The sequence below is a fragment of the Malaclemys terrapin genome, chromosome 14 (assembly GCF_027887155.1).
Source record: "Malaclemys terrapin pileata isolate rMalTer1 chromosome 14, rMalTer1.hap1, whole genome shotgun sequence".
Taxonomy (NCBI): domain Eukaryota; kingdom Metazoa; phylum Chordata; order Testudines; family Emydidae; genus Malaclemys; species Malaclemys terrapin.
In genome coordinates, this window is record NC_071518.1 from 3210053 (window position 1) to 3229823 (window position 19771).

At 56.9% G+C, this 19771-nt stretch overlaps 2 protein-coding genes across 2 annotated transcripts; one reads left to right on the forward strand and one right to left on the reverse strand.

The window, feature by feature from the left end:
• Positions 1 to 4677: 4677 nt before the first annotated feature.
• On the reverse strand, positions 4678 to 6522 carry MC1R (melanocortin 1 receptor). Its single transcript, XM_054049357.1, has one exon. It carries the CDS (start codon positions 5936 to 5938, stop codon positions 4991 to 4993), a length of 948 nt encoding a protein of 315 aa, XP_053905332.1. The 5' UTR covers positions 5939 to 6522; the 3' UTR covers positions 4678 to 4990.
• A 444-nt stretch (positions 6523 to 6966) lies between these two features.
• Positions 6967 to 11097, forward strand: LOC128848956 (ice-structuring glycoprotein-like). Its single transcript, XM_054049267.1, has 2 exons — positions 6967 to 8929; positions 10847 to 11097. The coding sequence occupies exons 1-2, from the start codon at positions 6967 to 6969 to the stop codon at positions 11095 to 11097; spliced, it is 2214 nt and encodes a 737-aa protein (XP_053905242.1).
• The last annotated feature ends 8674 nt before the right edge of the window (positions 11098 to 19771 follow it).

The following is a 19771-nucleotide window of genomic DNA, read 5'->3' on the forward strand; positions in this document are numbered from 1 at the left end:
AAAGACGGGCCCTTCCCCCACTCCTAGTCCCAGTCCAGTGCCCCTGGCTGCCCAGAGGCACCCAGGCCTCAGTGCTTGCTGGCCACGCTGGGGGGTTTGGCCTGGGGGACCACGTGAGGGTTCGGAGCAAGATGCCTGCAGATGGCGACACAGTTGCCTGTGCCGCGGGGGCAGCACACGTGTGCATAGCTGCAAGGCGTGTGCCCGTGTGCGAGGGCACTAGCAGGGCTGGCATGGCCCCGGATGGGGAGTGCAGCACATAGGCCTTTGCAGTCTCCAGGCAGCAGAGGGCACAGGACGTCCCAGCACAGCCCCCAGCCGGTGCATTTCTGTGGGGTGAAACCCAGCCATGGGGGGCATGGCTGTGTGGGAAGAGGGACCCAGTACTGGCCATGCTGGGGGGAGGCTCTACCTCTGCGGGGTGTATGGTGTGGTGTGTCCATCGTGTGTCCCAGGGGCATGGGTCTGAGAGTGTCATCAGAGGGGGGCTGTGGGGGATGGGCACTAGCATGGGGGGGGTGTCTATGGAGGATGTGGGGGGAGGGGCACTGGCCTGAGGGGGATGGACTCTGGCATGGGGTTGTCTATGGTGGGCATGAGGGGGATGGGCGCTGGTGTGGGGGGTTGTCTATGGTGGGTGTGAGGGCAAGGGATGGTGGCATAGGGGGTGTCTATGGTGGGTGTGAGGGGGAGGGGCACTGGCATGTGTGTGTGTTTGTGGTGGGCGTGGGGGGAGGGGCGCTGGCGTGTGGGGGTGTGTGGTGGGCATGGGGGGAGGGGCGCTGGCGTGGGGTGGGGGGGGAGGGGCGCTGGCCCGGGGGTGTGTGTAGTGGGCGTGGGGGGGAGGGGCGCTGGCCTGTGTGTGTGTGGTGGGCGTGGGGGGGAGGGGTGCTGGCCCAGGGGTGTGTGGGGTGGGCGTGGGGGGGGAGGGGCACTGGCGTGGGGGTGTCTGTGGTGGGTGTGAGAGGGAGGGGTGCTGGCGTGGGGGTGTCGATGGTATGTGCTTTGCTGCCTGACATTCTGGGCTTTTCCTGTCCCTGTTGCCAGTCCCTGGGCCTGTCCGGAGTGCAGGGGAGGCCCAGCGTGCTGTTCCTCAGGGCAATGACCTGGCTCCCTCCCCAGGCCCTGCCCCTGCTCTCTCCAGGACGCCGTGCCCGGGGCAGTGCCCATCCCTCAGAGCAGGCGGGCTGAGGATGTCGCACCGTGGGGCACCAAGGGCTGAGGACACGTGGCAGGGTGAGCTATTCCTCCCACCCCTGGCAGATGAGAGGGCACAGCAGGGCTGTCCCCACTTGCTTCCCAGTCCTGCCCACGCGGGGGAGAAGGGCTCCTGCCAGGGCCGCATCGTTATACCAATAGAATAAAAACCAGCAGGATCTTATTAAGAGGGATAAGGCAAAGATGCCACATTTATTGTAAATATACTGATAAAGCAAAAGATAAAAGTAAACAACGTTGTTTGACTACTTATTTCTTATACATACACACATACACACACACACATATATATATATATATATAGAGAGAGAGAGAGAGATTCATTCACACAATCATTCATTCAAGTTCTGTATAGGTGTTATAGTTACCAGCCTAGAAGTTGCTCATGCCAAGTTACTGGCCAGGTATCTTGGTCATGAGGATGGAGCCGAGTCTGTGTCAGGTGCACCTGATGCTCCTGGAGGCTGGCAGCAGAACCAGAGACTCAAAGTCATCAGTCTTTAGAGTCCCTTCTTATAGGAATTAATTCCTATGTTAGTCTATGGGAGCTGTTTCATCCTGCTGTTGCTGACTCAATCAGCAGATGGCACACATTCCTGTCCAAAGTGGCACATTCCTGGTGGCTCCACACTGTCCAAAGTTTGTGTTTCTCATCCTTCCAGGTGATGGGGTGGGTCCCAGTTTACCCTCCGGGGGTTTCTGGTCATCCACTTGACACATTCTTCGGCCGATGGATACTCCCTTTCTAGGCTGGCACCTCCCTAACCATCCATGTATATCAAGCATTCATCAGCATACATTCCATCCCTTAACCATATTTTAATTTATGGTCTCCACCACTTTCAGAGTGTGTGCTAATTCATTTGAGACTCCCGGCCCTTTAATCACAGAGGGTGGGGGTCTGTCCTAGGAGCAGTTGAATGAAGTGAAAGACACTTAACAGCTTATAGTGTTTGTTTACATTGTATAACAAAGTCAGTTAACTTGTTTGTAAGTTTTACATAGTAGTCACAGGATAGATATAATCAATGGTTTCTATAGACAGTAGCTTACAAGTTTTAACAGAAGACCCAAGAGATTTTTGTACTTGGTGAAACTGTTGGATTTTAAAGTGTGAGGGCCAAATTATGAGGGGGTCACTGTCTCTTGGGGGAATCACTGTTAGTTCCTTCTTTAATATCCCTACAGCATGGGGCTGGTCCTGCCCGGGGCTAGCTCCACGGTTGGTCCTGAACGGGGCCCTGGCGTGGCAGCCAGGACTCCCAGGCTCTAGGCTCAGCTCTGTTGCTGACCTACAGTGTAGCCTCTGGCGAGTCACTGCCCCACGCTGTGTCTCCGTTACCCCGTGACCCTGCCTCCCTCATCGGGGCGGACGACAGTGTCAAGGGGGGCAGCCCCTTGCCTCCCTGGTGCTGGGACCAGCACTGAAGCCCGAGGTTTGCTCAGGCATCAGGAGACCTGGCTGACTGGGGTGGGGACCATTTCCATCACGCTTCAGCACCGTGCGGTAAGGGGGTGACAGCTCCTGGCGCCAGGCACTGCAGCCTGCCTCCGCCCCCAGCAGGCCCAGGGAGAAGCATGGGGATTGTCTCTCCAGCAGCCCCGGGGGCTAAGCACCATAGTCCATGGGGGCCCCCCATCCCTGTCGTCAGGCAGTGCCAGACACCCAGCCAGGCTCCCACGTGCCTTGGGAACTCCTGGAGGACAGGATAGAGCCCGAAGGACGGGAAAGGGCAAATACAGCCCCTAGCCTTAAAAAGGGAATTACAGACCAGACAGCTTAACTTCGGTGCCTGGAAACATGATGGAGCAAATAATCAAACAATCTGTTTGTAAACACCTGAAAGAAAAATAAGGGGATAAGTAAGAGCCAGCATGGATTTGTCAAGAACAAATCGTGTCAAACCAACCTAACATCCTTCTTTTAACAAGCCGTGTGGATGGGGTCGCGGTGCGGGAGAAGTAAGATGTGATACCTCGACTTCAGTGAGGCTTTTGTTACTGGCTCCATGACCTTCTCATAAACAATCTGGAGAAATATAGCCTAGACCAACTTATTATAAGGGGGGTGCATAACAGGTTGGAAAAGCGTACTCAGAGTAGTTACCAATGGTTCACAATCACGCTGGAGCCCGCAGGGATCTGTCCCGGGTCTGGTTCTATTCAATATCTTCATACATTATTTGGCTAATGGCATGGAGAGGATACTGATAAAGTTTGCAGACAATACCAAGCTAGGAGGGTTGCAAGCGCTTTGGAGGACAGGAGTAGAATTCAAAATGATCTGGACAAACTGGAGAAATGGTCTGAAATAAATAGGATGAAATTCAATGACGAATGCAAAGTGCTCCACTTAGGAAGGAACAATCAGTTTTGCAAATACCAACGGGAAATGCCTATCTAGGAAGGACCGCAGAAAAAGATGGAGGGGTTATAGTGGATCACAAACTAAATACGAGTCAATAATGTGACGCTGTTACAAAATAAGCGATCATCATTCTGGGCTGTGTTAGCAGGAGTGTTGTAAGCAAGACACGAGATGCAATTCTTCCGCTCTAAGCCGTGCTGATTAGCCTGTAACTGGAGCATTGTGTCCAGCTCTGGGCCCCACATTGCAGGAAAGATGTGGACAAACTGGAGAAAGTCCAGAGGAAAGCAACAACAACAACTAAAGGGCTAGAAAGGCTGACGACCTACGAGGGAAGATTGAAAAAAACTGGATTTGTTTAGTCTGGAGAAGGTGAGACGGGGTGGGGGAGACACATGCTAACAATCTTCAAGTACGTAAAAGGGTGTTAAAAAGAGAAGGGTGATACATTGTTCTCCTGAACCGCTGAGGACAGGACAAGAAGCAATGGGCTTACATTGCAGCAAGGGAGATTCAGGTTGGACATCAGGAAAAACGTCTTACCTGTGAGGGCGGTTAAGCACTGGGACAAACTGTCTAGGGAGGTTGCGGAAGCTGGTTTTAAAGACCAGGCTGGACACACACCTGTCGGGGATGATCTAGGTTCACGTGACCCTGCCCTGGTGCTGGGGGCTGGCTGAGATGACCTCTCCAGGTCCCTTCCAGCCCGGCACATCTATGAATCTATGATTCCGTGCTATAGAGTCGGAGCAGTGACAGTGGGACCCTCCGGCGGGCTCTTCCACACTCCTTGCCCAGCACCTGGGGGAGGGGGAGGCAGCCAGCAGGAGCGAGCTCTACAGAAGGGCAGACTTATTACCTGTCTAGTTCCCAGCCTAGAGAGCCTGGCCTAGAGTTCCCAGCCCGTCTGCCTGGGCAGGAAGCAGCAGAGGGAGTTACAGGAATCCCTACTTGGGGACAGAACCGAGCAGCAGCCCTGGAGCAGCTGGGACTCACTCACGTGCTTCTCCAGTGGCGGGAGAACCGTAGATTCTGTGCCCTGGGACCTCACCAGAAAGCTGGCCAGAAACAGCAGCTGCTGTGCCCAAGGCCCTACCATGTTCTGCACCTGCCCCAGGGTGGGAGGGGTTGGGCTGATGCAGGCACTGGCATCCCCTCAGGCAGGCGCTAGGTGCCGTTCAGCAGCTAAACTGTCTCCAACCCCCAAAACAAACAAAACCCTGCTTGGTTTTCCGCCACCGACATCTGATGGGAACTGACCGGTGCCCCTTGCAAATGGCGTCTCTGCCTCCCAAGCACACTAGGAGGCACTGTGCTGTGGGCTGCAAGATGGCCATGCAGTTACCTCTGAGAGCAGGAACCCCGGCTACAACAGGCCTCCTCAGCCCCTCGTCCATGCCTGAGTTACCAGGAACACAGCACCATGTCCTTCAGGGTTTTCCTCAGCTCCTGGCTCCGGAAAGCATAAATGAGCGGGTCTATCACCGAGTTGCAGATGATGAGGATGAGGAAGAGGTTGAAGTAGTTGAAGAAGCAGGTGCAGAAGGGGTTCTTGGGGCATGTGACGATCAGCGTCAGGTGCAGGAAGAAGGGGCTCCAGCACATGAAGAAGACCCCCAGCAGGATGGTGAGGGTGACCGCCCCCTTCATGCTGGTCATCTGGGGGACGGTGCGTTTCTTCTGCAGTCTGGAGATGTTCTTGGCATGGTGGTGTGCCAAGGAGAGCATGTGGATGTAGAGCCCCACCACGAGGATAAGCATGGAAAGGAAGAAGCCGATGAGGCAGAGGATGACGGCGTTGTTCTTGTAGTAGGCGATGAAAATGCTACTGGAGATGGTGCTGGCGACCCAGATGCCCACAATGATGATCACCGCCCGCTGCATGGTCATGATGCTGTGGTAGCGCAGGGCATAGAAGATGGTGATGTACCGGTCCACGGCGATGGCCCCCAGGAAGGAGAGGGATGACACCATGGAGCTGCAGATCATCATGTCGATGACGTTGTCCATCTGGCGGACGATGCTGGTCTGGAGGACCAGCACGCCGTGCTCCAACAGCAGCATGAACAAGGTCTCCACCAGGTTGCTGACGCTCACCAGCATGTCGGACACAGCCAGGCAGCAGATGAAGTAGTACATGGGTGAGTGCAGATTCCTGTTCTTAATGATGGCCGTGACCACCAGTACGTTCTCCACCAGGCTGACGAGGCCCAGCGTCAGGAAGAGCTCGTTGGGGATGAAGACGCCCTGGCACCAGGGGCTGCTCCTGTTGGCCATCTTGTCGGTCCTGTTGCTGGGGGCAGTGGAGTTCAGGGAGTTGAGCAGCACCTGCAGAGAAGCCAGCGTTGACATAGCGACAGCTTCGGGATGGGTGTCAGGCAGGTTCTGCTGCTGGCAAACACAGGCAGAAGCAGGTGTGGCCACCACAGCTGCTGCGACTCTGGCCAGAGCAAAGCCGAGCGTTTCTGCTCCCTCGGAGCGTTCAAGGAACAAGTCTTGGGAGAACAACTCTCCCCAGTGCAGCAACCTGGAAAGTAGCGTTTACAGTCTCCCTGCATCGGAGGGCAGAGGATACCCAGAGCAGGCAATGCTGGGACTTCAGCAGAGGGAACACACACAGGACAGGTCCCTGGGGCACCCCCAAAGCTGGAGGGAGATGCCCTGGGCTGAGGAATTTCAAGCTGCCTCTGAGACCAACTCCTTGTCACGGGCACTTGCCGTCTTCAGAAAAGAAAGAAGCCAGAGAAGCACCTGCAGGACTGGGAGGGTGAAATGCTCGTCCGCGTATGTGCGCTGGATCCCAGGGGTGTCCGGGCTCTGGACACAGCCATGTGAGGAGCTGGAGATGTGTGCTCGGACTCTGTGCTCCTTTGCGTTCGGGGTGCGCGTCTCTCGCTCTCTGTGTTCCCGACTGGAACGGGAGGGAGAGCCCCGGCCTTCGGCTCCAGCCCTTTCCCGGCTTCCAAACCCTCTCCAACTCCACTTCCTAGCCCAGCCGCTGTATTTATCCCTTGCCCAATGTAATCGATTAGCCGGAGCGCAGGACAAAGAAAGAACCCTTTCTCTTCCCTACTTTAAAGGCAGTTTGCTCAGCTCCTCCTTCAAAAGAGGGTGGTCAGCCACATGACAGCATCGCATGCAAGTTGCGTGCTGAAGGGCAGCTACAGGAGGGTTATGAAACGTCCCTGGGAGCCTGCATACTTGTACCCCTTCCTCAATGCCTGGTCGGGCAGGGCCTGTGACCCAGCCCCGCAGGCGCTGACCCCAGCAAGGGGGCTGACAACAAAGCGCTGGCACCCTCCAAGGGGATTTCCACCATGGGCAGGTGGCGGGTAGAACAGCTGGAAATGGTCTTCTGGCCATGCCACTGTTCACTTCCAATGGCTGCTGGCGGGTACCACGCGGGCACTGTCCTGCGGGGCCACTCACCGCAGACACCCGGCGGGTACCACACAGGCACTGTCCTCTGGGGTCGTGCGCTGCAGACACCCGGTGGGTACCATGCGGGCACTGTCCTGCGGGGCCACTCACCGAAGACACCTGGCGGGTACCACGCGGGCACTGTCCTCCGGTGCCACTCACCACAGACACCTGGCGGGTACCACGTGGGCACTGCCCTGCAGGGCCACTCAGCGCAGACACCCGGCGGGTACCATGCGGGCACTGTCCTCCGGTGCCACTCACCACAGACACCTGGCAGGTACTACGCGGGCACTGTCCTGCGGGGCCACTCACCGCAGACACCCGGCGGGTACCACGTGGGCACTGTCCTCAGGGGTCATGCGCTGCAGACACCCGGTGGGTACCATGCGGGCACTGTCCTGCGGGGCCACTCACCACAGACACCTGGCAGGTACTACGCGGGCACTGTCCTGCGGGGCCACTCACCGCAGACACCCGGCGGGTACCACGCGGGCACTGTCCTCTGGGGTCGTGCGCTGCAGACACCCGGCGGGTACCACGCGGGCACTGTCCTCCGGTGCCACTCACCGAAGACACCCGGTGGGTACCATGCGGGCACTGTCCTGCGGGGCCACTCACCACAGACACCTGGCAGGTACTACGCGGGCACTGTCCTGCGGGGCCACTCACCACAGACACCTGGCAGGTACCACGCGGGCACTGTCCTCTGGGGTCGTGCGCTGCAGACACCCGGTGGGTACCACGCGGGCACTGTCCTTTGGGGTCGTGCGCTGCAGACACCCGGTGGGTACCACGCGGGCACTGTCCTGCGGGGCCACTCACCGAAGACACCCGGTGGGTACCACGCGGGCACTGTCCTCCGGTGCCACTCACCACAGACACCTGGCGGGTACCACGCGGGCACTGTCCTCCGGTGCCACTCACCACAGACACCTGGTGGGTACCACGCGGGCACTGTCCTCCGGTGCCACTCACCACAGACACCTGGCGGGTACCACGTGGGCACTGCCCTGCAGGGCCACTCAGCGCAGACACCCGGCGGGTACCATGCGGGCACTGTCCTCCGGTGCCATTCACCACAGACACCTGGCAGGTACTACGCGGGCACTGTCCTGCGGGGCCACTCACCACAGACACCTGGCAGGTACCACGCGGGCACTGTCCTCTGGGGTTGTGCACTGCAGACACCCGGTGGGTACCACGCGGGCACTGTCCTCTGGGGTCGTGCGCTGCAGACACCCGGTGGGTACCACGCGGGCACTGTCCTCTGGGGTCGTGCGCTGCAGACACCCGGTGGGTACCACGCGGGCACTGTCCTCCGGTGCCACTCACCACAGACACCTGGCGGGTACCACGCGGGCACTGTCCTCCGGTGCCACTCACCACAGACACCTGGCGGGTACCACGTGGGCACTGCCCTGCAGGGCCACTCAGCGCAGACACCCGGCGGGTACCATGCAGGCACTGTCCTCCGGTGCCACTCACCACAGACACCTGGCAGGTACTACGCGGGCACTGTCCAGCGGGGCCACTCACCGCAGACATCTGGCGGGTACCACGTGGGCACTGTCCTCAGGGGTCATGCGCTGCAGACATCCGGCAGGTGCCATGCGGGCACTGTCCCCTGGGGTCGTGCGCTGCAGACACCTGGTGGGTACTATGCGGGCACTGCCCTGCGGGACCACTCACCGCAGACACCCGGCGGGTACCACGTGGGCACTGCCCTGCAGGGCCACTCACCGCAGATACCTGGCGGGTACTATGCGGGCACTGCCCTGCGGGACCACTCACCGCAGACACCCGGCGGGTACTATGCTGGCACTGTCCTGCAGGGCCACACACCGCAGACTCCCGGCGGGTACCACGCGGGCACTCTCCTCCCTGGCCGCTTGCTGCAGACAGCCCCATCTCTATTCACAGGCATAAGCTCTTTATCTAGAGGCACAAATGCATTCTGTGCTGCAGAACAGATGCTGGAAAATCCGATGGGCCAGATTCCTTCCTGCCAATGTCAGCGGAGTCATGCCCGGGGCGATACGTCTGTCGGCTGCTCAGAAGTCAGGGCACTTGGCAACAAGACTTTGCTCTGCGGAGGTCAGGGCTGGTTAGACCCCATCTCCCCCCGACCCTCCCGCCACGGAGGTAAGCAGTGTCTATAAAAAGCTCATTGACTGGAAGGTTCCCTGGGAGTTTGGTAGGGGGTTCAGCCAAGGCCCAGCACGAGCACGGACACTCACTCAGCCCCGTGCTGTATTGATGTGTGACTCACGGCTCACAGCACTGCCCACCCGGCCCTTCCGCTTGCCAGCCCAGCATCTTCGCACGCACTGGAAAGGCAGAGCTGTGGCACTGCGGAGCCCCCCAGACAAGGCTAGAGAGTCATGTGTAGGGAAGTTATTTACCCCTTCACATCACACGTGAAGCCATTAACAGGCAGCGGGTTGGCCAAAGGCAGCACTTCACACAGCGCACAGTCCGCCTGGGGGACTCACTGCCAAGGGGTGTTGTGGAGGCCAAAAGTACAACTGGGTTCAAAAAAGAACTAGATAAGTTCCTGGAGGACAGGTCCATCAATGGCCATTAGCCAGGAGGGGTAGGGACACAGCCCTATGCGCTGGGTGTCCCTAGCCTTGGACTGACAGAAGCTGGGAATGGGCGACGGGATGGATCACTTGATGATTCCCTGTTAGGTTTACTCCCTCTGGGGCACCTGGCATGGGCCATTGTCAGAAGACAGGATACTGGGCTGGATGGACCTTTGGTCTGACCTGGTCTGGCCGCTCTTATGTTCTTACCAGCTCCATCCCTGCACCCTAACAAAGGGCAGGTGGGGCTTCATTAAAGGGACCAAGGAGCCCAACCTGGAACTCCTCAGCAAGTCGTGCCGGCGAGGTCTGTAAAGGAAACTGGACAAACGGTGCAAAGTCCGTCCTGCGAAGCACCCACAGCTCGTGAGCCTTCATCCCAGCCCGGCTGGCTCAGCAGGAAGAAATGTCTTGCCCCTGGACGAGTGGAGAGAGAAGAGCTTTGGCTTAGCCCAGCACTGAAGTGCAGCAGCCTCAGGACAAAGCAGGAAAAGCCTTTCCTTGACAGAGGCCTCTGGCAGGTGCAGAAATGTTTGCATTGTAGTTGTGAACAGCAGAAAAATGAGCTGGACCGAAGGGGGCCACAGTGGTGGAGCACTGAGCCTGCTTCTCACCCCCAGGCATGGCGCACGGAAGGGGGATAAGTGTGACGCGTGGGTCCCCCAGATCCATTGCTCCATGCATCCATTCTGACCTGGGGGCCAAGCACGGTCTCCACGAATGGAAATCCCCTTGTGATGCTAGGAAAGGCACAGCAGAGACCAGAGCCCTGAGTCCAGGCAGCAGCTGCAGGGCATTGTGGGTACTAGAGAATGCCCTGGAGAACCCGGCCAGGGACCCTGGGACTTCAAGGGAATGGAGAATACGCACCGGATGTGGATAGCAGCGATAGATGCTGCTGGCTCCTGGAGACCATGGTGCTGATGCCAGGTGCCAGCAGTAGGAATTGGGGGGAAGAGACAGCCCTAGGGGACCAGGCCAGAAGGGACTAGCTGATCATCCGACTATGGGCACAAGACAGGTCAGAGAACTTCCAGGGAGTCCCGGCTCAAGCCGAATAATGCCTGGCTGAGCTAATGGTGAAAGACGTCCAACCTCGATTTCAGGTCTCCAGCGGACAGAGTCCACCACCCAGCTCACTCGCTCCAGGGGCTCATTTCTCTCCCCGTTACAAGTTGGTGCCTTATTTCCCTCGTGTTCTGCCTTTAGCCCATTGGGGTCTGACACCTTCTCCCCACGCCGGCACTTACAGCCCACGCGCCTGTCACCTCTTCACGGCCTCTGCTGCTCAAACCAGACTCGGGGCAGGCCTGTGCTCTGGGTACCAGCGGGGGAAGCTGTAGGGAGGCCAGGCTGGGCCCCAGCCGCAGGAATTTGCCAGAAAGCAGCTGCCTGTTCTCCTGCGCCCAGATCGCAGGTTCCTTCTACCGCTCAGCAAGTCAAGAACCGAAACAGCTCCAGGTGATGAGTTTGAAGCCCTCCCCCACCCCGAACCAGCCCTAGCCGCAGGGCCTGACCTTCAGCCTCCTCCTCCTCCTCTAACTTGTTGTCCTCGTGGTTGCCAGGGGAGCCCCCAGGCCTTCGGCAGGGTGTGATCCAGCCCCCATGACAAGAGCAGGGCAGAGATGGGATCTCTCGCCCCAGGGGTCGGTCTGAGCTTCCACGTGCAGTGCAGGCCATGTGGGGAGCCGGCCCCCAGCCCAACTGCCCTTCCCCCAAAGAAGGAACCCAATCCTGGAGGCCCCTGGCCTCAAGGCGGGAGAGGACGTAGCGGCACCAGCCATGGGTTTGGTTAGGGCTCAATAGCGCCCTGCCTTCAGCTCTGAGACCAGGGTCCTCACACACAAACCTTGGCCAGGCTACTCCGCACTCCAGCCCCGCTGCAGCTACCGCAGGGGTCCCCAACCCTTCTCAGTCCTGACCCACAGAATGGCTGGACAGCGGCCACCATCCCCCATCATCCATCCTGGTCCCAGCTGGCTCTGAGTGCCGCACGTAGCAAGTCTGCTGCCCTGCGTCTCTCCCTACAGCCAGACGACATGCTGCATTACCTGGGCAGAGAATGTGCTCCCGGAGTTAAGGCCAATGGCATGATGCATGCGCGCCGGGGGCAGAGTTAAGGTTACACACACACACAGTCTGAATGCTGTGGTTTCCAAGAACATTATCAAGGCCCACCCCCGGGCCTCCCTCCCCAATACCAAGGGCAGCTTAAGGCCTAGCAGAGAAAGCGCACACAGGCTCTCTGCTGCCCTTTGTTTGCCAAAGCCTGCCCCATCTAGAATGAGAGCTAGCAAAGGATATCAAAGAAAATACTGGCCTGGCCCCCTGCCTTCCCCTCACTTAGCTCTGCTATGGCTCCATTCCCACACCCCACCACTCACAGCCCATTGCTCCACTGCCCTCCAGCTGCCTCTGCCCCTCAGCTCCTCTCCCCACCTTCCATGCTAGCCACCAGGGAAGCTGGAGTCCTGCGCCTGCTCTCCAATGCCCCGGTGCACGGTGTGAGCACGCCAGCATGGTGCTCTTCCTGCTACAGCGCGCCAGGCAGGAGCTCCCATTCCACAGGCCTTTCGCTGCTGTGTCGCTCCCAGGGCTGGGGATAAAGGCGAGTGTGTTTGGGCGGGGGAGGGACGTGGCCCAGCTGATTGTCATGTGCCTTTGGGTTCTTGTTGATGCCTGAAGTGGCAAATCTGCCAGAGAGGAATTGAAATATCATCCAACGGCTGATTCCTGCTGCAGTTTCCAGGCCCAGCGGTGTCCGCCTCCTCCTTCTTCTCAACAGCCCTGTCTGGGCACGTGGGGGCTGGCAGGCTCCAGGCAGCCATGGTGCACAGCAGGACCAGCACGCAGGGGACCCCTGCTCTAGGCGCAGCTCTGCCGCTAACACATGGTATTAGCCTGGCTCAGTTTCCCCCTCTGACACGGGGGGATGCTCCATCCATTAGGGGATTGTGAAGTGCTTCGAGATGCCCCGGCAGAAGGGGCAGAGAGGCCAGAGAGTTACTGACGGAGGTGGAAGCCCATGGCAGTGCTGAGCTGCTCAGAGCTCACAGCGCGGTTCTGCCCTGGCCGTCACCAGACCCAGCCATTCCCTTCCCAAGTACAGTTCTCATGCTGTCAACCCAGCTGCCAGGCGTCCCTTTGGTAGCTGCCCTGTGCCTGGAAGCATCTGAGGGCGTCTTTGGAACAACGTGGGTACATGAGCCTTCATGGGCAGGAGGGGTTGGCTAGGCAGAGCTTGCCCTGTCCCTGCTGGGGAACAGGGGAAGGAAGAGCCACCCCCATGCACTGTGAGGTGCCACCTACCAGCAGCACCTTGTTCAAGGCATTTTCACCCCGAGCTGCACCCGGTGGCCACTGGCCAACCCAACATGCCTGTCAAGGGGAGAGCAGCTCCCACAACACCTCCACTGGGGCATGGGCTGCAGAGAGAAGAGCCACTGTCCCCATCAGCCATCCAGGGCCATGGTAACACAGGAAAAGCTGAAGAGAGGAGTGGCAGACGGGATGGACTCCGGGGGCCCACACCCTGAGTCATGGCTGGTTTGGGCTTCCCATGAATGATGGGATTAATGATCTGGATGATGGGATGAATTGCACCCTCAGCAAGTTCGCAGATGACACTAAACTCGGGGGAAAGGTAAATATGCGGGAGGATAGGGATAGGGTCCAGAGTGACCTAGACAAATTGGAGGATTGGACCAAAAGAAATCTGATGAGGTTCAACAAGGACAAGTGCAGGGTCCTGCACTTAGGAAGGAAGAATCCCATGCACCGCTACAGGCTGGGGACCGTCTGGCTAAGCGGCACTTCTGCAAAAGAGGATCTGGGGATTACAGTGAACGAGAAGCTGGATATGAGTCAGCAGTGTGCCCTCATTGCCAAGAAGACTAATGGCATACTGGGTTGCATTAGTAGGAGCATTGCCAGCAGATCGAGGGAAGTGATTATTCCCCTCGATTCGACACTAATGAGGCCACACCTGGAGTACTGTGTCCAGTTTTGGTCCCCCCATTACAGAATGGATGGGGGCAAATAGAAGAGAGTCCAGCGGAGGGCAACGAAAATGATTAGGGGGCTGGGCCACATGACTTACGAGGAGAGGCTGAGGGAACTGGGGTTATTTAGTCTGCAGAAGAGAAGAACGAGGGGGGATTTGATATTCTTGTGGAAGCCATCGTCATTCACCGATTCCGCTGCAACTCTGCTTTCCTGATGTCCTGCAGACCTACCACGGCAAGTATGGAGCCCGCTCAGCTCACCGCTGCTGTTGTGAGCATTGTAAACACCTTGCGCATTATCCTGCAGTGTGCAGAACCAGAACCTGCAAAAGCCGGCAAGGTGAGGACAGCGCGATCACGATAGTGATGAGGACATGGACACAGACTTCTCTCAAAGCACGGGCCCTGGCAATTTGGACATCATGGTCGTAATGGGGCAGGTTCATGCCATGGAACGCCGACTTTGGGCCTGGGAAACAAACACAGATGGTGGGACCGCATAGTGTTGCGGGTCTGGGATGATTTCCAGTGGCTGCGAAACTTTCGCATGCGTAAGGGCACTTTCATGGAACTTTGTGACTTGCTTTCCCCTGCCCTGAAGCACCAGAATACCAGGATGAGAGCAGCCCTCACAGTTGAGAAGCAAGTGGCGAAAGTCCTCTGGAAGCTTGCAGCACCAGACAGCTACCGGTCAGTCGGGAATCAGTTTGGAGTGGGCAAATCTACTGTGGGGGCTGCTGTGATGCAAGTAGCCAAAGCAATCGCTGAGCTGCTGCTATCAAGGGTAGTGACTCTGGGAAATGTGCAGCTCATAGTGGATGGCTTTGCTGCAATAGGATTCCCTAACTGTGGTGGGACGATAGAACGCATATCCCTATCGTGGGAGTGGAGCACCAAGGCAGCCAGTACATAAACTGCAAGGGGTACTTTTCAATGGTGCTGCAAGCACTGGTGGATCACAAGGGACGTTTCACCGACATCAACGTGGGAGGGCTGAGAAAGGTACATGACGCTCGCATCTTCAGGAACTCGGGTCTGTTTGAACAACTGCAGGAAGGGACTTACTTCCCAGACCAGAAAATAACTGTTGGGGACATTGAAATGTCTATAGTTATCCTTGGGGACCCAGTCTACCCCTTAATGCCATAGCTCATGAAGTCATACACAGGCACCCTGGACAGCAGTAAGGAGCTGTTCAACTATAGGCTGAGCAAGTGCAGAATGGTGGTAGAATGTGCATTTGGACATTTAAAAGCGCGCTGGCGCAGTTTACTGACTTGGTTAGACCTCAGCAAAACCAATATTCCAATTGTTATTGCCGCTTGCTGTGTGCTCCACAATCTCTGTGAGAGTAAGGGGGAGACGTTTATGGCGGGATGGCAGGTTGAGACAAATTGCCTGGCCGCTGATTATGCGCAGCCAGACACCAGGGCAGTTAGAATAGCACAGCAGGGCGTGCTGCGCATCAGAAAAGCTTTGAAAGACAGTTTCATGACTGGCCAGGCTACGGTGTGACAGTTCTGTTTGTTTCTCCTTGATGAAAACCCGCCCCCTTGGTTCACTCTACTTCCCTGTAAGCCAACTGCCCTCTCCTCTTCGATCGCCTCTTGCAGAGGCAATAAAGTCATTATTGTTTCAACATCATGCATTTTTTATTAATTCATCACACAAATAGGGGGATAACTGCCAAGGTAGCCTGGGAGGGGTGGGCGAGGAGGGAAGCACCAGGTGGGGTGGTGGAGGAGGGAAGGACAAGGCCACACTGCACTTCAAAACTTACTGAATGCCAGCCTTCTGTTGCTTGGGCAGTCCTCTGGGGTGGAGTAGTTGAGTGCCTAGAGCCCTCCCCCTTCCTTGTCCCACGTCCATGGGCATCTGGGTGAGGAGGCTATGGAACTTGGGGAGGAGGGCAAGCGGTTATACAGGGGCTGCAGCAGCAGTCTGTGCTCTTGCTGCATTTCCTGCAGCTCCTCCAGATGCCGGAGCATATTGGTTTGATCCCTCAGTATTGCATCCTGCCTGCTCTCATCGCGCTTGTTCCTCCTGTCCTCGCGTTCATTTTCTGCTTTCCTGGACTCTGACATTGTTTGCCTCCACACATTCTGCCGAGCTCTTTCAGTGCGGGAGGACTGCATGAGCTCAGAGAACATTTCATCACAAGTGCGTTTTTTTCACCTTCTTATCTGCACTAGCCTCTGGGACAGAGATGATAGGGGGAGCATTGAAACATTTGCAGCTGTGGGTGGAAAAAAAGGGAGAGTATTCTTTAAAAAGACATTTTAGAGAACAATGGGTAGACTCTTTCACAGTGAACCAAGCTGTTAACATTACATAGCACATGTGCTTTCGGTATAAGGTCGCATTTTGCCTCTTATACTGAGGGCCTGCCGGTTTGGTGTGCGAGATCACACACGCAGGTCCAGGCAACAGAATTCGGCTTGCAGGCAGCCATGGTAAGCCATAGTCTTTTGGCTTCTTCAACCTTCATAACATGTGGGAATGGTTTCAAACAGCAACGCCCTCCTTTCCCATACCAAGCACCCGTTGGGTTGGCCATTTAAAAGGAGAGTCTGTCCTGGCCGCGAATGCATCCCAAGTCTTCAGGGCAAATTAATCATTAAACACGCTTGCTTTTAAACCATGCATTATATTTACAAAGGTACACTCCCCAGAGGTGCCTTCTCTGGCTTCATGGTCCGTGAGCCCGGGTTGGGAGGGTATTGGCTCCAGGGCGATAAACAGTTCCTGGCGGTCAGGGAGAATGGTTTCTCCGATTGTGTGCTGTGCACTATCCTCCTTCTCATCTTCCTCATCCCCCAAATCCTCAACCCTGTTGCATGAGACTCCCCCCTTGCAGGTGTCCATGGACAGGGTGGGATAGTGGTGGGGGCCCCCCCTAGAATTGCATGCAGCTCATCATAGAAGCGGCATGTCTGAAGCTCTGACCCAGAGCGGCCGTTTGCCTCTTTGGATTTTTGGTAGGCTTGCCTGAGCTTCTTAATTTTCACACGGCACTGCTGCTAGTCCCTGTTGTAGCCTCTGTCCATCGTGGCCTTCGAGATTTTTTCAAATATTTTGGCATTTCTTCTTTTGGAACAGAGTTCTGATAGCACGGATTCCTCTCCCCATACAGCGATCAGATCCAGTACCTCCCATTCGGTCCATGCTGGAGCTCTTTTGCAATTCTAGGACTGCATGGTCACCTGTGCTGATGAGCTCTGCATGGTCACCCATGCTGATCAGTTCGCCACGCTGTCGAAACAGGAAATGAAATTCAAAGGTCCTGGGGCTTTTCCTGTCTACCTGGCCAGTGCATCTGAGTTGAGAGTGCTGTCCAGAGCGGTCACAATGGAGCACCTTTGGGATAGCTCCCGGAGGCCAATACCATCAAATTGCGTCCACACTACCACAAATTTGACCTGGTAATGTTGATTTCAGCGCTAATCCCCTTGTAGGGGAGGAGTACAGAAATAAATTTTAAGAGCCCTTTAAGTTGACAAAAATGGCTTCATCATGTGGACGGGTCCAGGGTTAAATTGATCTAACGCTGCTAAATTCGACCTACACTCATAATGTAGACGAGGCCCTAGAGAGGTGGTGGAATGAATCTCCATCCTTAGAGGTTTTTAAGGCCTGGCTTGATCAAGCCCTGGCTGGGATGATTTAGATGGTGTTGGTCCTGTCTTGAGCAGGGGGTTGGACCTGAGGGCCCTTCCAACCCTGATATTCTAGGATTCTATAGGGCAAGCCAGGGAGAGGCAGGGAAATGGAGAAGGAACTGAAGCTAAGGGAGAAGCATATTCCCCGCCCGCTGGCTGCAGCTCTCTGGACTCCAGCCAGCGCGATGATACGCGACAATAATATCTTCAGCTTTATCAATGGGGCCTTTGAGAGCGCGGCTATAAATGGCCTCAGCCTGCTACTTCAAAGTGTGACCGGAACAACTCTGCAGCTACAGCCTCTGCTGCGAGACGGGGGGGCAGCGCGCGGCTTCAGGCTCCCAGCAAGAGCCACTTGTCAGAACCAGACCTCCTGCTCTGCCTTGCCGTGCTACACACAGCCCCAGGGAACACTTCCCAGCACAGGCGCTTTGCTGGAGCCAAGCGGGGGCCCCTGGAAAAGAATCAGGAAATGGGGCCAAACCCAAGTGTGTGCAGGCAGGGGATCCCCAAGCCCCCAGAGGGGGGGGATAATAGGCCTTTCCCTTCTCTAACTAGGCAAGCTGGTTGAGCTGAGCAGCACAGTGTGAACCCTGCGTCATCTCCACCCCTGAGGAAAGCAAGTCCACATCCCCTGTAGCCTAGAAGTGGCATTTGGATACAGAGGAGCATGGGAAATGGAGCGTGTTAGTGTGAACAGCAGTTCGAGATAAGATGGGGAACTGAAGTTAGCAAGGCCAGGAGCAGGTTATAACGGATTCTAGCAGGTTTTCAATGTGTGAGAGAGAGAGAGAATTTGGGAAGTTTGACTAAGAGGCTCTGTCTCGGGAGCAGGGGAAGGACACTGGGGCGGCTGTTATTTAAATAGCACAGAACGTCAAGAACCAATGAAGAGGTGGGAATAGGTCAGTTTAAGCTTAGTTTGTATTAGAATGGCTATAAAAGGCTGCCTTGGGGCAAGTCCTAGGACTGTAGCGGTGCCTTTGGTGGGACAGGCTCCAGAGGTTGTACTTCATTCTGGTGCCTGTCGGCCCATTGATACACCATTCCGTCTTGGACGGTGAGCATAACGGGGGAACCCATGTAAATGGTCGTGGGACGCCTGATTGCCCAACCCATCGTTTCTCTCACATAAAAGTTGGTTCTGTCATTCCAAGGGCCATCCAGGGTCCTCGACTAAATCGAAGTGCCTGGAGCTGACCTAGGGGCGCGCGGCTGAGAACTACGGTTGGTTCATTGCATCCTTAGCTTTAATGATTTAAAACCATGGGCCCAGGGTGTGCCATAGGACTCCGTCTCCCTCAGTATGACCCTTCCTCCACGGGCCCCCGGGAGACGCAGGGGGAGCAGGTGGAGGCGCTGAGAGTGTAGGTGAACGCGGAGCTGCTGCAGTCCGGATGGAGGCTAAGCCCCAGCACTTGTCTCAGGCCAGACCCTTTGCCTGGCTCCCGGCAGGACAGGAGTTAAACGCCGCAGATCTAACTTTGTTACAGTGGAATTTTAATTCCCTCTGCCCCACTCAAAGCCCAGCAGCTGCTCACATGAGTCTGATTAGTGGGATGCTGTCTGTGGCTCCAGCTTGCTCTCCACTCCCCAAGGCACTGGGTGCAAAGCAGCACGAAGATGAAAGCAGAGCAGGGGGACAGGGAAGGCTTCTCTTCCTTACCCCCAGGCTCAGATGGCCATGTTTGGGCATCCTGCATCTCTCCCCTCATGGGGCAGTGTAGGATTCCTCCCTGCACTCCATTCCACAGGGCTGTGCCCTGACCCACTTTAGAGTCACGCACGGGAGCTAAAGGACAGGATGAAACGCAGGCCCCTTCCTCCCAAGCCACGTGAGGCTCTAGTGCCGCTCTCCCGGAGGCAGGCAGCACGCACGGAAACCATGGCTACTGCCTCCGGGAGAGCGGCCCTAGAGCCGTCCTGCTGCCATAGGGCCGTCCCCAGATGGGCAAAGGATCTGGACTGGCTCCCATCAATGCCACGAGGCCCTGCTCTGCGATACTGAGCTTTACGAGCTGGCGTCCCAGCAGCAGCCATGCTGACACCTCTGGCTGCAGACAGCGACTCTGCCCTGCCGACGCAGTAGCCTGGTGCAGCTGGCTCCTCCTCACACAGTGCCCACCAGGGAGCGGCAGAAAGCACAGGGGCAGAGAGGCAGCGTGGGGCCAGTCGTTGCCCTGAGCACTTGCCAGCTGCGGAAGAGGGCGGCAGCAATCGAGGGTCCCGGGAATCTTACCCGGCGAGGCCTGTGTGTGGCATGGAAGGCAGGCAGAAGGAAGGGGACAGCAGCTTGGCTGCTAGTGCTGCAGTGGACTCAGTGCGGTTTCGACTCGGCGGTCGCCCCTGCAAAGCAGCGTCCCGAGAGGACTCCAGCTCCGGCAGGCTGGAAGTTATGGAGAGACTAAAAAGGGCTTTTTAAATCCAGGACAAACCTGGGCCCATCCATCCCTCAGCTGAGCCCTTTTTTCCATGGCTAAAGCAGCAGGACGTCAAAGGACCCGGCCTCCCTGC